Raw genomic sequence first — 14,400 nt, 5'->3', positions numbered from 1 at the left:
AATGTTTTTTTTTTCTTCATTGGAGTATAAGGTGCTTCCAGTTCGTATGCCCGTACAAATATGAAAGTTTATTAGCATTTAAAGGGCACCGTTTAATGATGTATTACTTTGATTTCTTAAATAGCTACATGTCTTTTCAGGACAACTCAACATGTTGCCCAGTTGCAGCAAATGTGACAATGTTGACCTAGCACATATTTAAACAGAAATGGTTTCCAGGCTTCATAAGTTGTTGTCTAGCAACATAATTAGCTAGTCCTTGAGTAAATAGCGGCTTCTCTTTATGGACGCGCACGGACGACTCCTCTGCATAACAATTGGCTTTTTAAGAGGTTCCCTGGACGTCTGTGAGCATGTCACAGTCCTCGTTTCTTATAGCATTGTAGTAGCATAAAATCAGGAAGCAAAACTATTTTCCCACTTGTTAATGCGTAAGTCAGTGAGTCACAACAGAAAAAAAGCTGAAATGTAATGAGTATGTCAGACAGTGCCTGGATTGTGGTTCTTTATTTCCTTTACAAAACAGGGGAAATAGAAAAAAAGGGGAAAGTAAAACAACAGGTCTGTTCGGCAGCACAGCAGGCCCACAGTAGGCGTCGTCGTAACGTCAGTGAAGGGTTTTGAGAGTGGAACGCTCCGCTCCCATTCAAGGCTACACTTTTGTTGTATTTGTATCCACACTGGAAGCAATCTTTTAAAAATCTCCCAGGCTTAACAACTTGCATCTAATTTAGTGTTCAGAAGACGAGAGGTTAAACACAAAGCCTGGGCGATCAAAATGACCGTGTAGTGTAAAGTACTTAAAACTGCAAACCAGGTCCAGAACTATTTAAAAATGTGACGTGTGTCAGAGCCATTAAGTGACTTAATTCAAGGATTTCCTTCATTTTGTCTACAGCACATTTTAAACTGAAAATGACACCATTAGTCAGACTATGATATGGTGCTTGTCATAAATCGAATTCAGGGTGGCAGCAAACAGAATTATTTCAAAAAAGAAAACAAGAATTAAAAGAGGAAATTTTAAAGGCTTTCTGACAATTTTTATAAATATAGACTGACTGGAAGTTAATATTTAGTAAAGTCAAAGGAGAGGATTTCGCACCCATTTTACAAATGCCTAGAATAGAAGGTGATGAACATATTTCCTTTAGAATCAAATGGTTATATTTATGGTAGGCATGTACACATGTAAGATATAGTCCAGGGGGTTAGGGTTCCAAACCAAGCAAAAGCCACCAAGGATATGGACTTACTGTGATGCAGAAAGACCATAATATTTTCCATTTTTTGACCGTTACCATGGTGCCCATGGCGGAGACTGATGGGTGAGAATGATATTCCAGTGTTGCTCTCTCTACCCCTTTCCCCACCGTAGTGACCTTCAGGAAATATAATTCTGTCCAGTTGTTCCACTATGATTAAATAGCATTACGACAGTCTAAATACTTGAACGGCTAATGTAAAGTGGAACCATTTGTGATAATGTTGCAAAATACACCCTAAAATAGCAGAGGCAGTAGCTAGCAGGGTGCAAGCTATGGCCGAGGGCATTCAGATGGGAGCAGTCTCTACAATGCTTCAAACTCATCTATCCTCTGCTTGGTGTTTCCCATGCGGATCTGACGCAACGTCTTGTACTTGTCCCTGCCCATGTGCATGTTCTCCTTGTGCAAGATGTCGTTTTTTGTCTTCTTGGAGTCATCCCGCGCCTCAGCCAGCTCAGAGCTCAGTTCCTGCAACCCAGGTTGTTTGCTATATTAAGTGAGGCAGCTCAGGGGCAGCCGTCTGTAGTCTTTATGCAAGTGTGTGTGCATGAGTGAGCATGAGTGTGTGTGTCAGCATATATCTTACCATGAGCTGCCTCTGCACACTCTCATGGATGCCTCCCACCAGGGGCTCGGCGTGGTCGGTCCTAGTGTTCTCCTCCTGTTCCTCCTGCTCCACGTCCACCTCGTCCACCACCATCACGGGGGCCGGGATGGCCGCAGGGGCCGTCATCGCCAGCTGAAGCTCCTCGCGCGTCTTCAGTAGATCCTCCTGCACCTCCTTAGCCTAGGAGCCACACAAGAACCAGATTCACAGAGCAGATAGACACGTTTGAAAAGAGAGTGGGAAATGCACATTTGATGTCTTATGGCCCTGCATATGGCTGAATGATAGTCAGTTTAAATAAGGATTGGACTGACAGTAAAGACATTACTCACTCTGTTCTGCCACTGATCAGCCTCTTCTTCCTTCACTCTCTTGGCCTCCTCCAGCAGGGCGATCTTTGCGGTGTACTCAGCCAGTTCTGTAGCCTTAAAATTCAGATTGGGACAGAAATGGCCTGAAATCCCTAAGTGCTTCACATCAAAGGCGAGTTGCACTCCATTTCCTGCCCCTGGGACATCTTAATCTGCCTGGCAGCTTCAGACATGCCTCTAGTCTGAGAGAGCAAGTGGGGCAGTCAGTTTGTCATAATGCAGGATTAAGTGTGAGGATCTGTGCCAGTGAATCCAGACTCTTATCACCTGTGACTACATTCATTACATATTAGTTTTAATGTAGTTAATAAATAATCCACAATAGTTACTGAATAATATGCCTTCAGATTAATAACTGAACAATAACCGTGGAATTTTATGAGGTTAATCTACCTCAGCCTGACAATACCCACCAGCTGCTCCTGGTTCTTGATCTGGTCTTCAGCCTGCATGGCCAGTTCTTCTTTGGCCAGGAGAGCCGCCTGCCGCTCAGCCTCCAGACGTGAGGCATCCTCCTCCACCCTTCGTCTCCTCCAGCCGAATGGCCCTGTCCAGCTGCTCCCTCAATTCTGTGCAATTCACACATGCCACCAGCAGGGGGAAGCAGTTACATGATAATGGAATAGGAATGCCATTCCTCTAATCACAAAGACCTTTGTTCTTTGTGACAGCTGTAAATCTGCCAAATTAATCAACCCAAAAGAGGCTACTACCTTTCACAGCTCTCTTAGCCTGTTCCTCATACTGGCAGAGCCTCATCACCATTTCTTGCTTTTCTCTCTCCATCTGTTCTTTCTGTCTCTCAACAGCTTCTCTCTTTTTCTTCTCATATTCCAACGTGTGTCTGAAAAATACTCCCCATTAGCATAGTAAAACTGCCACAGCGGCATCAATTAAATTTAAAAAACAACATCAACAACATAACCCAACAAGGACAACCAGCTCAGGCTTTGACTGACAGCAACAGGGAATAAACAAAAGCCTTTCAGTACAGCAACAATATTGTTCCATACACAAAAACAAGCAGACCAAAACATGAAAAAATTGAACAGACCTCTCCAACTGCCTCTGTTGGTTCTCTTCGCGTGCCTGTGCCTTCATCTGCTGCACCTCGAGGGTGTCGATTTTGCACCTCTGCATGTACAGCTCGTGGTTGCCCATGCACAGCTGTAGGGTCCGCTTATTAATGCGCAGGCGAGGGACGTAGAACGCAAAGTCCTATCGGCGGCGATGAGACGTGGAGGAAGCACAGAACAAAAGATTTATCACAGGTACCCAAGTTCAGATGCTCAGTAAGGTTTCTATTTTCTATCAAATTGGGGGATGCCACAATTTGGCAGTTAAACTCATAAGATTACAAGGAACCTAAAATCATGATTTATAAGCATTGTTGTGATGACTCGTAAAGAAATAGGCTTTACTTTGGTTTAAAAAACAAGTGAGTCATATTGGTATTTATAGTCCCCAAATATGACAACACATTAAACTGGGCAAGTTTCCTATATAAACATGAAACCTTCTAACTGTATATGAATCACAACTTGTAAATTTTATGCAATAAATACAAAAATGCTATATTTTATATATGTAAAATTAAATGCTTACTGGGGCCCTTTTGTCAATGGGTTTAATGACAACCTTCTTGTTGTTGGAAGATATGGTCCTGATTTCACTCCAAGGGAATCCAACCTTTGGCATCAATCTTTGAGACAGCAGAAAAGATGTAAAATTACTCCCAAGCTTCATTTACCAGTGAAATCTTTTTTTACAGTTGTTATGTGCAGTCGGAGCATCAGACCTTAGATGTTATGACCTGTCAGTTAAAAGATCCACGCGGTCATGTTTACTTGCCACACTGGGCCTGACTGACTTAACTGAGGGGTCAATGACTGAACAGGCAATGATTTCTTACACACTAACCCTAATATCTTCAATAACATTCCTATGTCAGCTGCCATTCATAAACAGTCAGTGATATGGCTCGCCAAATGTCAGTTATGTGCTTACTTGTCATCTTTCTCATATATGTTAAGGCCAAGTGCATCCACACCCAACCACAGTTCTGTTCCTTTCTTGTTCTTGATGTCAAAGTAGTTGACTCCATACATCTCCAAATCTTGTGCAATTTTTAAGTACACTAGTATAGCATCATCCCTAGGGACCAAAATAATTATATAATTATTTAAATATGTGTGTGTGTATATATATATATATATATATATATATATATATATATATATATATATATATATATATATATATATATATACACATATATAAACAGACTGACATCGTGTGTGTGTGTGTGTGTGGAGAGCTTGTGCTGGTCAAGTACCCTGTTAAGAGAGAACATTAAAAATATAAATACTGAACCAGTCATTACTGAAGTCTGAGCCTGAATGCGAAAACAATATTCTGTCTGCTGTTTGCCTGCTGTGTGGAAAAACCTATGAAATAAGACATCTGAAAGGCTGAGAACAAGTAAGACAAGAAATGAAATCATCTGAGAGATGTTTACCAAGTGAATTCTACAACATGAATGCACCTCTGGGGGAGCAGGCTTTCTGATGTGAGGTAGCCAGGTCTGTGCGTCTCCTTGGAGAAGTCTCCACACTTGGCCTGCACGGAGTATGATGCCAGTAGCACGGCCGTCTCTGGGGGGCAGTAGATGTTGTCGCTCAGAATGGCATCCTTCACCTGAAGGAAGAAGAGCTTGCGGGTGATGTCCTGGATGAGCTCCTCTTGAACATCCTCAGGGTAGTACTTAGCCCGGAACATAAACTGCAGGGGGCTCTCTCGCTTTATGTCCTGAGATAAAACCTAAGACAACACATAAAACAGATGACAGTTTTTAAATATGATGTAAACATTATATATATATATATATATATATATATATATATATATATATATATATATATATATATATATATATATATATATACACACACACACACACACACACACACACACACACACACACACACACACAGAGCCACTGTGTTCATACTTGAAAGGCCGGTTTCAGGGTACATGGAGCTCTAGAGAACAAAAGATTTTCAATGGAGACTCATCATGGGCATTGTAATTTAGCAAAAGACAAGGCTTAATCCATGTCTGGGAAATCAGCCAGGACTAGTCACAGTCAAACCATGTGATCATGTGACAAGAAGTCTGCATGGACATGGCTTTGTTTAGCATTTTGATGGATTTTTTTCAATACTGTGACTCACCTTATCTGGTCCCTTTCAAGCTGTTATAATATAACAAACATATTCCTTCTCAAACACAGCAAATATTAAAGATAATACCTTTTTTTCCATTTTGAGCCAGGTGAGATATCCTTTGTTGTCCATATACTGCAGCCCAAAGTACCACACCTCACGCAAACCCATTATCTTGACCACCTGAGGCCCAAACACATTCCAGTGACTTTAATGAACCCCATGTAATTTCATGCCAATGACACAGTAACAAATATGTGAGAAATTATCCTGGGTATCAATCTCCTATTATGTTTGGTGCTTTATGAATAATCGCTTAAGTTATATGTATTATGCTGGCATCAGGTGTAAAAGGGTGAGGCACCCTCATCTGTTGACATACCAGAAATGAGAATGATTTAACAATTCAAAATGTCCAGAAGGGTGTTCCCCTCTGCACTCCCCTGCATTCCCAAAGAATCAATACATTTTTCAATTTATCTTCAGATGTTATCTGTAGGGGAACTACCCCTATTGCTTCCTAACTCTGACATCTTATCAGTGACAGGACCAGGCCTGGACTCCCCCACCTACAGGCTGTATGTCATGTCATAAACCTCATGCCATAAACGACATGTTTAACACTGTTGTCATTGGTTACTTAGCTGGACAATATCTGTAAAATGATTTACACTCACAGGCTATTCTTTAGCACAAGGAAAGTAACCAGGCAACCACTGACTTAATATGTAACCACAGATTCTTTCACCTGCAGCTTCTGTGTTTGTTAACTTTTTGTGTAGTTTCATTATCTCATTATAGACACACAACCCAACCTCCACAGTTCCATTGTACTTACACCGGGGGAAAAAAACTATAACAAAAAAGGATGGTATGCACCCTTATGTATCTGAGCATGGAAAAGCTCACTCCATTACACACAGGCCTTTATGCTAAAGTCACGTGACTATCTGCTGCTTGTTTATAGGCCTGCAGGGTCAGCTGGATCTCACCTGCTCAAAGAGCTGTTTGCCTGACTGGATGGCAAATTCTAGCTCTGCATCCATTGTATTGACACAGACATTGACCTGCCAAAAAGCAAACACGTTAGAAATAAAAGGGTCCTAACCGAGTGAAGCAAAAAGAGAGCTCTGTGCAATTTATATGACTTACACAAATAATATGAGTCAGTATACTGCAAGATGATGTAGATTTTGTGTAGCTAAGAGCACACTAATGAACATAACTGTCTCCATTGGCCAGCCGGCTAGCAGGAGGGACACGCCCACTCCTGCTAGGGATCACACCCCTACCTGCCCTGCTCACAATCGCTGGAGTACTGATTGAACTCACCTGTTCCTAATCATGATCTGCTTACTTAAACTCACAGATCCCAAGAGACGGGGATGCACATTATAGAACCTAAGATGCCAGTCCTGTCTGATATCTGCGCTCACTCAGAGACCTACTGTCTGAGTTTTGGTTTAAGTGTTATCATCGCTAGATGCCGATGGAATATAAAAAGCACTTTGCCGCAACCCCGCCTCTCGCTTCCTCCATCCTGCAAATGTCACAGAATGTGCAGCCACCTGGAAGCGAGGCAAGTAGCCCTGACTGGGCCCAACTGCTGGCTGCCCAAAAGGCGGCAATGGAGCAGCAGAAGCAGGAGATGGGGGAGTTACGCTCGCTTGTCATGCACCTCGGGCAGATTGTTAATCATCTGAGTCCTGAACAACAAGAAACTCCTCCCATTACCGCACCTGTACCGGAGGGGATAAAATGCCTCATTGCTACCCCCGAGATGTATGGAGGCGACCCAGAAGGATGTTAGGGCTTCGTCGTACAGTGTGAGCTTTTCTTTAGATACCAACCCCGACTGCCCAACCATGCCAAGGTAATTTTTGTAATCTCCTGGCTCACGGGGAAAGCACGTACCTGGGGAGCCACTCTCGTTACTGATGCTTCCCCGCTGATGAACAATTATGCGTTTTATTCAAGAGCTCAGGGCTGTGTTTTTTCATTCACATCAGGGGAGTCTTTGCGGGCACTCCTTGCTCCATTTAAGGCAAGGAATCTGAACAGTGGCAGATTATGCAATGGAATTTCAGACGCTAGCTTGGGAGCTCATTGGAACGAGTCCACCTTGGTAGATGCATTCGTCAATGGACTAAGGGCGGAACTGGCGTGTAAGCAGGAGGCCATCTCACTGAATGAGGTGGTTCATCTTGCTATCACCTATGACTCTCTCCTACAGGAACGATGTCAGCAATTCCCCCAAGGGAGACAACAGTGAGAGACTGCACCAGCAGTGGCGCAAACAGAAGCTCCAGTAGAGCCCATGCAACTAGGTGTGGCCAGGGTAAAAGACAAGCTGGGGAACCAAGGGAAGCACCGCAATTCGGTGAGTTGTTCTCCGACCCTTTTTATGTTCAAATTATCAGTTGGAGTGGGGTCGCTGACTCTCCACATCGGCAATGGTGGACTGGGAGTTCGCCAAGAGGTTGGGAATAAGAGCCATTACCCTCCCCACTCCATTAAGCATGCAGGCGCTCAACGGGGGACCCATTGGGTCGGGGTTCATAACACATATTACTCCTCATGTTCTCCTTGTGACTGAAGGGGAGCATCTGGAGCATGTTGCTCTTTACCTCCTTCCTTCCCTTTCTCAGCTGATTACGCTAGGGCTCCCATGGTTAAGGGCACACAATCCTCACATGCAGTGGACGGAGAATTGTCCTTGAGTGGGCAGCTGCCTGAGAAGGCAAATACCTATCCTACCAGACAGTGTCACTACACATCTATCGAGAGTCCCAAAGCTGAGAAGACCCTCACCGTGCCCCAGGAATACAGCAACCTGACACAGGTATTTAGCTCCATGAGAGCCACACAGCTGCCTCCGCATCGAGACTGGGACTGCGCCATCACACTGAAGGAGTGCACGGTTCCTCCCCGATGTAGGGTTTACCTTCTCTCCTAAGAGAAGGAACAAGCAATGGGGCAATACATCAAGGAGGCCCTCCAGCAAGGTTTCATCTGACCTTCCACCTCCCCGTCATCCGCAAGTGTCTTCTTTGTTAAGAAGAGGGACAGAGTTGAGGTCTTGTGTGGACTATTGGGGACCCAATGAACTGTTGGTGCAATATCCGTACCCCCTCCCCTTTGTCCCCGAAGCGCTCGAACAATTAAGGGGAGCCTGGATATTCACAAAGTTGGACCTCTGCAGCGTGTACAACCTCATCTGGATCAAGGAGGGTGATGGCTGGAAAACATCCTTCAGCACAGTTTCAGGACATTACCAATATTTGGTATTTCCGTATAGTCTACCCACTGCCCCTTCTGTCTTCCAGACCTATATCAATGAGGTCTTATGGGAATAACTGGGTAGATCTGTCATCGCATATATAGACAACATCCTGATCTATTCTTCCTCTCGGGATCAACACGGGCTGTCCTCCGCACCCTCCTGCAGAACCACCTCTATTGCAAACTGGAGAAATGTGAGTTCCATCACAAAGAGGTGAGTTTCCTGGGGTACGTCATCTGCGAGATCAGTGTACGTATGCAACTATGCAAGGTGGAGGCAGTAAGTGGCTGGCCTAGACCGCAAACTTGCAGGGAGCTACACCGTTTCCTGGGATTTGCTAAGTTTTTATCACCATTTCATTAAGTCCTTTAGTCTGGTGGCTAGACCAATTACAGACCTACTCTGCAGAACAGCCAAGAAGCTAAGATGAGGACCAAAGGCAGAGAGGTACTTCTCGGAGCTGAAGGAAGCCTTCTCCACCGCCCTGGTACTGCAACAACTGGACCCGGAGAGACCTTTCGTGGTGGAAGTAAATGTGTCGAATGTAGGGGTAGGCACTATACTATCATAACACAAGGGTAAAGCAGGGCAGCTAAAACCAAATGCCTATTTTTCAAAAAAAACTAAGCCCCGTGGAGAGGAACTATGGTGTGGGGGACCGTGAACTCCTCGCCATGAAACTAGCATTTGAGGAATGGAGGCACTGGCTAGAGGCAGCACGACAGCCGTTTTTGGTCATCACTGACCACAAGAATTTGGAATACCTCCAAAACGCGAGGAGGTTCAATTCCAGGCAAGCCCATTGGTCACTTTTTTTCACTAGGGATAACTTCCACGTTACTTATAGGCCAGGAGAGAGGAACGTGAGGGTGGACGATCTCTCTCGGCAACACCACACAGAAGGCCAGTCTACCAGCATGGAGCCAGTGCTGTCACAACCTGCTTCCTGGCAACTCTTGAGTTGGGACCTGGACTGACAGATAGAGGCAGCAAATCTTCATCCGCACTGCCCTCCAAACCACCTCTTTGTCCCACTCCACCTCCGTTGAGCCCTTATCACATGGGCACACACCTCCATAGGGACAGGCCATCCAGGAGCAACCTGCACTTAGTGGACCGATTTTCCAAAATGGTACGGTTCCTTCCCCTCAATGGTCTACCTACTGCCTGGGAGATGGCGGACCAGCTCTTCTGCCATGTCTTTCGGCAATTCAGGCTACCAGTGGACATTGTCTCGGACCCCTATGGGCCTACAATTCACTGCCAGAGTGTGGAAGGAACTGTTGGGTAAGATGAATATCACAGTTAGCCTGAACATCTGGGTACCACCCCCAGGCCAACGGGTAGGTAGAAAGGGTAAACCAGGAGCTAGGCAAGTTTCTTAGGCTGTACTGCCAGAGGCACCCTGAGACTTGGAGCACCTACCTCCCCTGGGCAGAATATGCCCAGAATTCATTGCAGCATGCAGCGACAGGATTAACACCCTTTGAATGTGTGCTAGGGTTCTAGCCCCGGCTATATCCATGGAATTTCCCCATGTCCGATCAGCCAGCGGTGGAAGTGTGGTGTCAGTGCAGCGAGCAGGTGTGGGAGGGGGTGGTGTGGGGCAGTGGTAACTCGGTGGTTAAGGTACTTGACTTGTAATTGGAAGGATGCTGGTTCAAGTTGTCATTGTTGGGCCCCTGAGCAAGGCCCTTAACCCTCAATTGCTCAACTTGTACTCAGTCATAATTCTAAGTTGCTTGTCTGGGCAGAGGAGGGGGGTTCTATCATGGTTGGCTAGCAGGAGGGACACGCCCACTCCTGCTAGAGATCACACCCCTTACCTGCCCCACTCACAATTGCCAGAGTACTGATTGAGTTCACCTGTTCCTAATCATGAGCTGCTTACTTAAACTCACAGATCCCAAGAGATGGGGCTGCACATTAGAGACCTACAGTCTGAGTTTTGGTTTAAGTGTTGTCATCGCTAGATGTCGAGGGAAAATATAGAGCACTTTGCTGCAACCCCACCTCTTGCTTCTTCCGGGCCACAAACGTCACAATAACCTTACATGTTTCTAAGAAGGAATGCTGTCACCTGTTCAACATGGCCAAAATGATCAAATATAAGCATGCTAAAGAGAAACAAGTGTTTTATGACCTTAACTGCCAAGGGAGCTCAGTGTAAAAGCAGCATTAAATTTAGTTCAATCACTGTTCTTGTTAATCAAGCACAAAGAAGGAACTATGATGGGGTTTAAAACTGTTCTGAGAATTACAACGCAGCACAAATCTCACGCATAAGTGTCGGCATTATAAAGTATAGTTAGTATAATTTCACATTGTAGGTCAGTATGCAGTATAAAGCTCAGGTCTGACACTTTTTGTAGGCTAGTGTGTCTTTGGAGTTGCAGAATCACAAGGTAATAGTCATAAAGCAATTCCTTATCTTGCTTTTACAGGTAGAGGACATTAGTAACTATGCTGCATAATGCTTCCTCTCATCATGAAATATAATATCTCCCTGAACTACATTTCAGCTTTGAACAGTACGGCATATTGCCAGTAACGTATCAACCATACTGAACAAATTCAAAACCTGTCAACCAGGTGCGTAATATATGAAATATTTTTAGATGAACTGCTACATATAGATTGTTGTCTTTAATGTCAGTATAGGCGACAGCAACAAAAAACAAACACTAGGCCTCAAAATTCAATATACTAAGGAATCATTTAACAGCTTTAAGGGTTACCAGCCAAGTAAATCCTACCCATTTACAGCCCATTTACTTGGATGGTAAAGCCATTAGCCCACAAAAGTATTAGTATTAGACCATCCCTCTGTTGGCGTAACACTGAATAATAAAAGGTCTTTATTAGTGGTTTGCAGTACACTAATATCTTCAGTCCTTGACCTGATTCTGTAATCATACTTTCGAAAAATGTGTATAACTCAATCAACTGAAAACTTTAAACGGATGAGTATAGCAAAAATACTAACTTACTGGCTTAGGCATTATCGGTCCTCCTGTGTTTGATCAAGTCGAGAAACTTTGCTGGTGAGATCGGACTGAATCGTCTTTCTTTACCCGTTCAGCGCACGAAGCAAAGTAAATGATCTGTTCATGTAAGAAACACTTGGTTTGAGGTTCATTGCTAACTCATTGTCAGAAGATAGTGTCAGAGCCTCGCCCCGATAATGGCTAAGATAAATTGTACAGATTAAAGAGTGCCAAGTCTTCACTTGCAAGTACGTACTTCAGACCTTTGTTCTGTCACGGTGACCGTCCGGACCGTTGATAGCACGTACTCCAGGTCCTTTCGACCCGCCGTCATTAAATAAGCATCTAGAAAGGCTATGACGGTCGTGCACCAAATGGGCGGAGAATCATGCCTCTCTGACAAAGGGTAAGATGGGTCCTGCTATTGTTGTTCTAGTAAACGCCACAGACACACAGTGATATAATAACAGGGAAGGTTTATTGCAACGTACATGGAAATAACAGTGCATAGTTTATTTACATATTCGTCTCTTTTACGTGTGTATGTTGTCGAAATATGACAACGAATCTAAACAGTTAATCAGCTCCCGTGTTTGGCGTGTCAAAAAGTGGTTTTGGAAATCCACCCCGTGACTCCTGAGATAATACTAGGCGTGGCTGAAGCGCAACAGTTTCTATTTTGCCTTTTATACACACTTTCACTTATTGCGTGCTGATATCAGTTATGGAACAATTAATATTAAATTAAATTAGACATGTTACAGAATTACATTTCAGAAATTACATTTAGAGATTAAATTTTCTACTTAGCAGATTAATTTAAACAAGAAACATTAAAATGACTGATTACTATAACCAAGCCATGTTTATTTTGTTAAAGTTTTCATGGCTCGTGATAATAGCTTGAAGTTTATATAATGGGCTCTACTAAACATTGATAATTTTCTGGTGCACCGTATTGCTTTTGTGACAAAGCTGGGAAGAGTAGTTTCTTTAGTTCCGACATTATATTTGGTAATCACATGATATTTTTCTCATTTGACTCCTTGCCTATTAGCAAGCACAACAGTTTATTGTTCTATAAACATTTTATTCTTAAAAAAAAGAAAAGGGTTTGCTGTGAGTAGAACATTTTGACCTGCACATTTTAAGTAATAAACAAGCAGAACGTTTCTGTCTTTTTAGGGTTGCTATCTGACAAAAGAATCTTTCAAAAAGATGTTTTTTTTTTTCTAAGGCACCATTGTGAAATGATTCTTGAACCAATGAGTCTTTAACACTGATCTAACCTGAACATTATGCCATACAGTTTGCCAGTAATTTTTTAGTTGAAACATGTCTATAAAGAAGGCTCTGCCACCTAAAATTTATGAGACGTTTGTATTTGAGATATTAATGATCAAGTAGGCAACTGTGTTTTATCACATCAAGTAATTCATGGATTTAGGGTCTGTTTAAACAAGCTTCAGCAGCTTTGAACTATAGGACAGCTCAAACTGTTTGATAGCAGTGATTTAGTAAATGGTTTCAAAGATAACAGTACAAAGTGTTTACAACCTGGGATGCGCGTTGAATGCGAGGCTACTGAAAGGTAGCAGTGGAAAAGAACAGAAAGACACAATAAACGCCGAAAATGTAGAATCCATCAAGGTGCTTTGGGATACTAATAAAGTTTAAGTTCCTGGACTAAACCATTGCATGTGTTCGCACAGAAAGACAAGCCCTACCTATCGTCGTTATCACGGTGATGGCGAAGTAAAATGAACCGGCGAACTTCCACTGGACTCCGGCTCTGTGTGGCTTAAGAAGCAAAACCACTTTTTCAATTTGGTCAAAGTCTGTTCTGGAGAGATTATATTTAGTCATCAATTGAAATTTTCGATAATCCAGCTTCCTTTTCTGGCTTTTTTCAAGCTTTGACTCTAAAGCCTCGAAGACTCCCGCTCCAATAAGTAAATAGGACAGGGTGCAAATAATTAAGGCGAGTGTCCGGACGTTTTGCCTCTTCATTTTCCCTGGATAGCTAAAAATATTCCTCCGTTTTTAATTCTAGACCGAGTCGATAAAAACTTTTGTGATTCATTTCTCTACAGAGCCCCTCTGGCACGAAGGATTTTCAAGCAGACCTTTGTCACGAGGGACTACTATTAAGAAGGGCACGTTTGCCGGGAGCTGTTCTTTCAGCACCACCCCCAAGGGATAAAAGATGCATACCATATTTGGTCATTTGTTCCACAGATTTAAACACGCCGGTCGTTAGGGAGCATGGGGAAAGGTCTGTTCACATCTATGAATACAAGAATCCATGGGTACAGTTTGTGCTTGTAGCGTAAGTGGGCTGTCAAAGCTTATCACCATGGGCTTTTTCCTAAAGTCATATTTCGTACTTGAGTTTCAACTATTATTCGTGTGCCATTGCCTGCTATTAACTTAACCAAAAGTTAGACATTTGACTACGAAGTTTTATACGACTTAAAAAGTTTTATCCACAAGAATATGCAGTTTCACAAGAAAGATACGTTAGTAAAGACAACTGTTTAAAAATTAGTTCTTTTTTAAAAAAAATGGTTTTTTTTTTCTTCATTGGAGTATAAGGTGCTTCCAGTTCGTATGCCCGTACAAATATGAAAGTTTATTAGCATTTAAAGGGCACCGTTTAA

General features: G+C 43.1%; 1 protein-coding gene across 1 annotated transcript; it reads right to left on the bottom strand.

Annotated features, from left to right (window-relative positions):
• Positions 1 to 491: 491 nt before the first annotated feature.
• LOC113574149 (ezrin-like) lies at positions 492 to 11,755 on the bottom strand. Its single transcript, XM_035532815.1, is given in 14 exon segments — positions 492 to 1,736; positions 1,855 to 2,055; positions 2,208 to 2,300; positions 2,660 to 2,777; positions 2,779 to 2,815; positions 2,960 to 3,090; positions 3,301 to 3,464; positions 3,852 to 3,948; positions 4,254 to 4,448; positions 4,550 to 4,582; positions 4,792 to 5,066; positions 5,558 to 5,653; positions 6,463 to 6,537; positions 11,744 to 11,755. Coding segments are annotated over 14 exon segments (1,692 nt in total). The 3' UTR covers positions 492 to 1,571.
• Positions 11,756 to 14,400: the final 2,645 nt, after the last annotated feature.

Source organism: Electrophorus electricus, chromosome 13 (assembly GCF_013358815.1).
Source record: "Electrophorus electricus isolate fEleEle1 chromosome 13, fEleEle1.pri, whole genome shotgun sequence".
Lineage (NCBI taxonomy): Eukaryota > Metazoa > Chordata > Actinopteri > Gymnotiformes > Gymnotidae > Electrophorus > Electrophorus electricus.
Note: the sequence above shows the minus strand (reverse complement) of the source record. Positions and strands in the feature narration are given on the sequence as shown.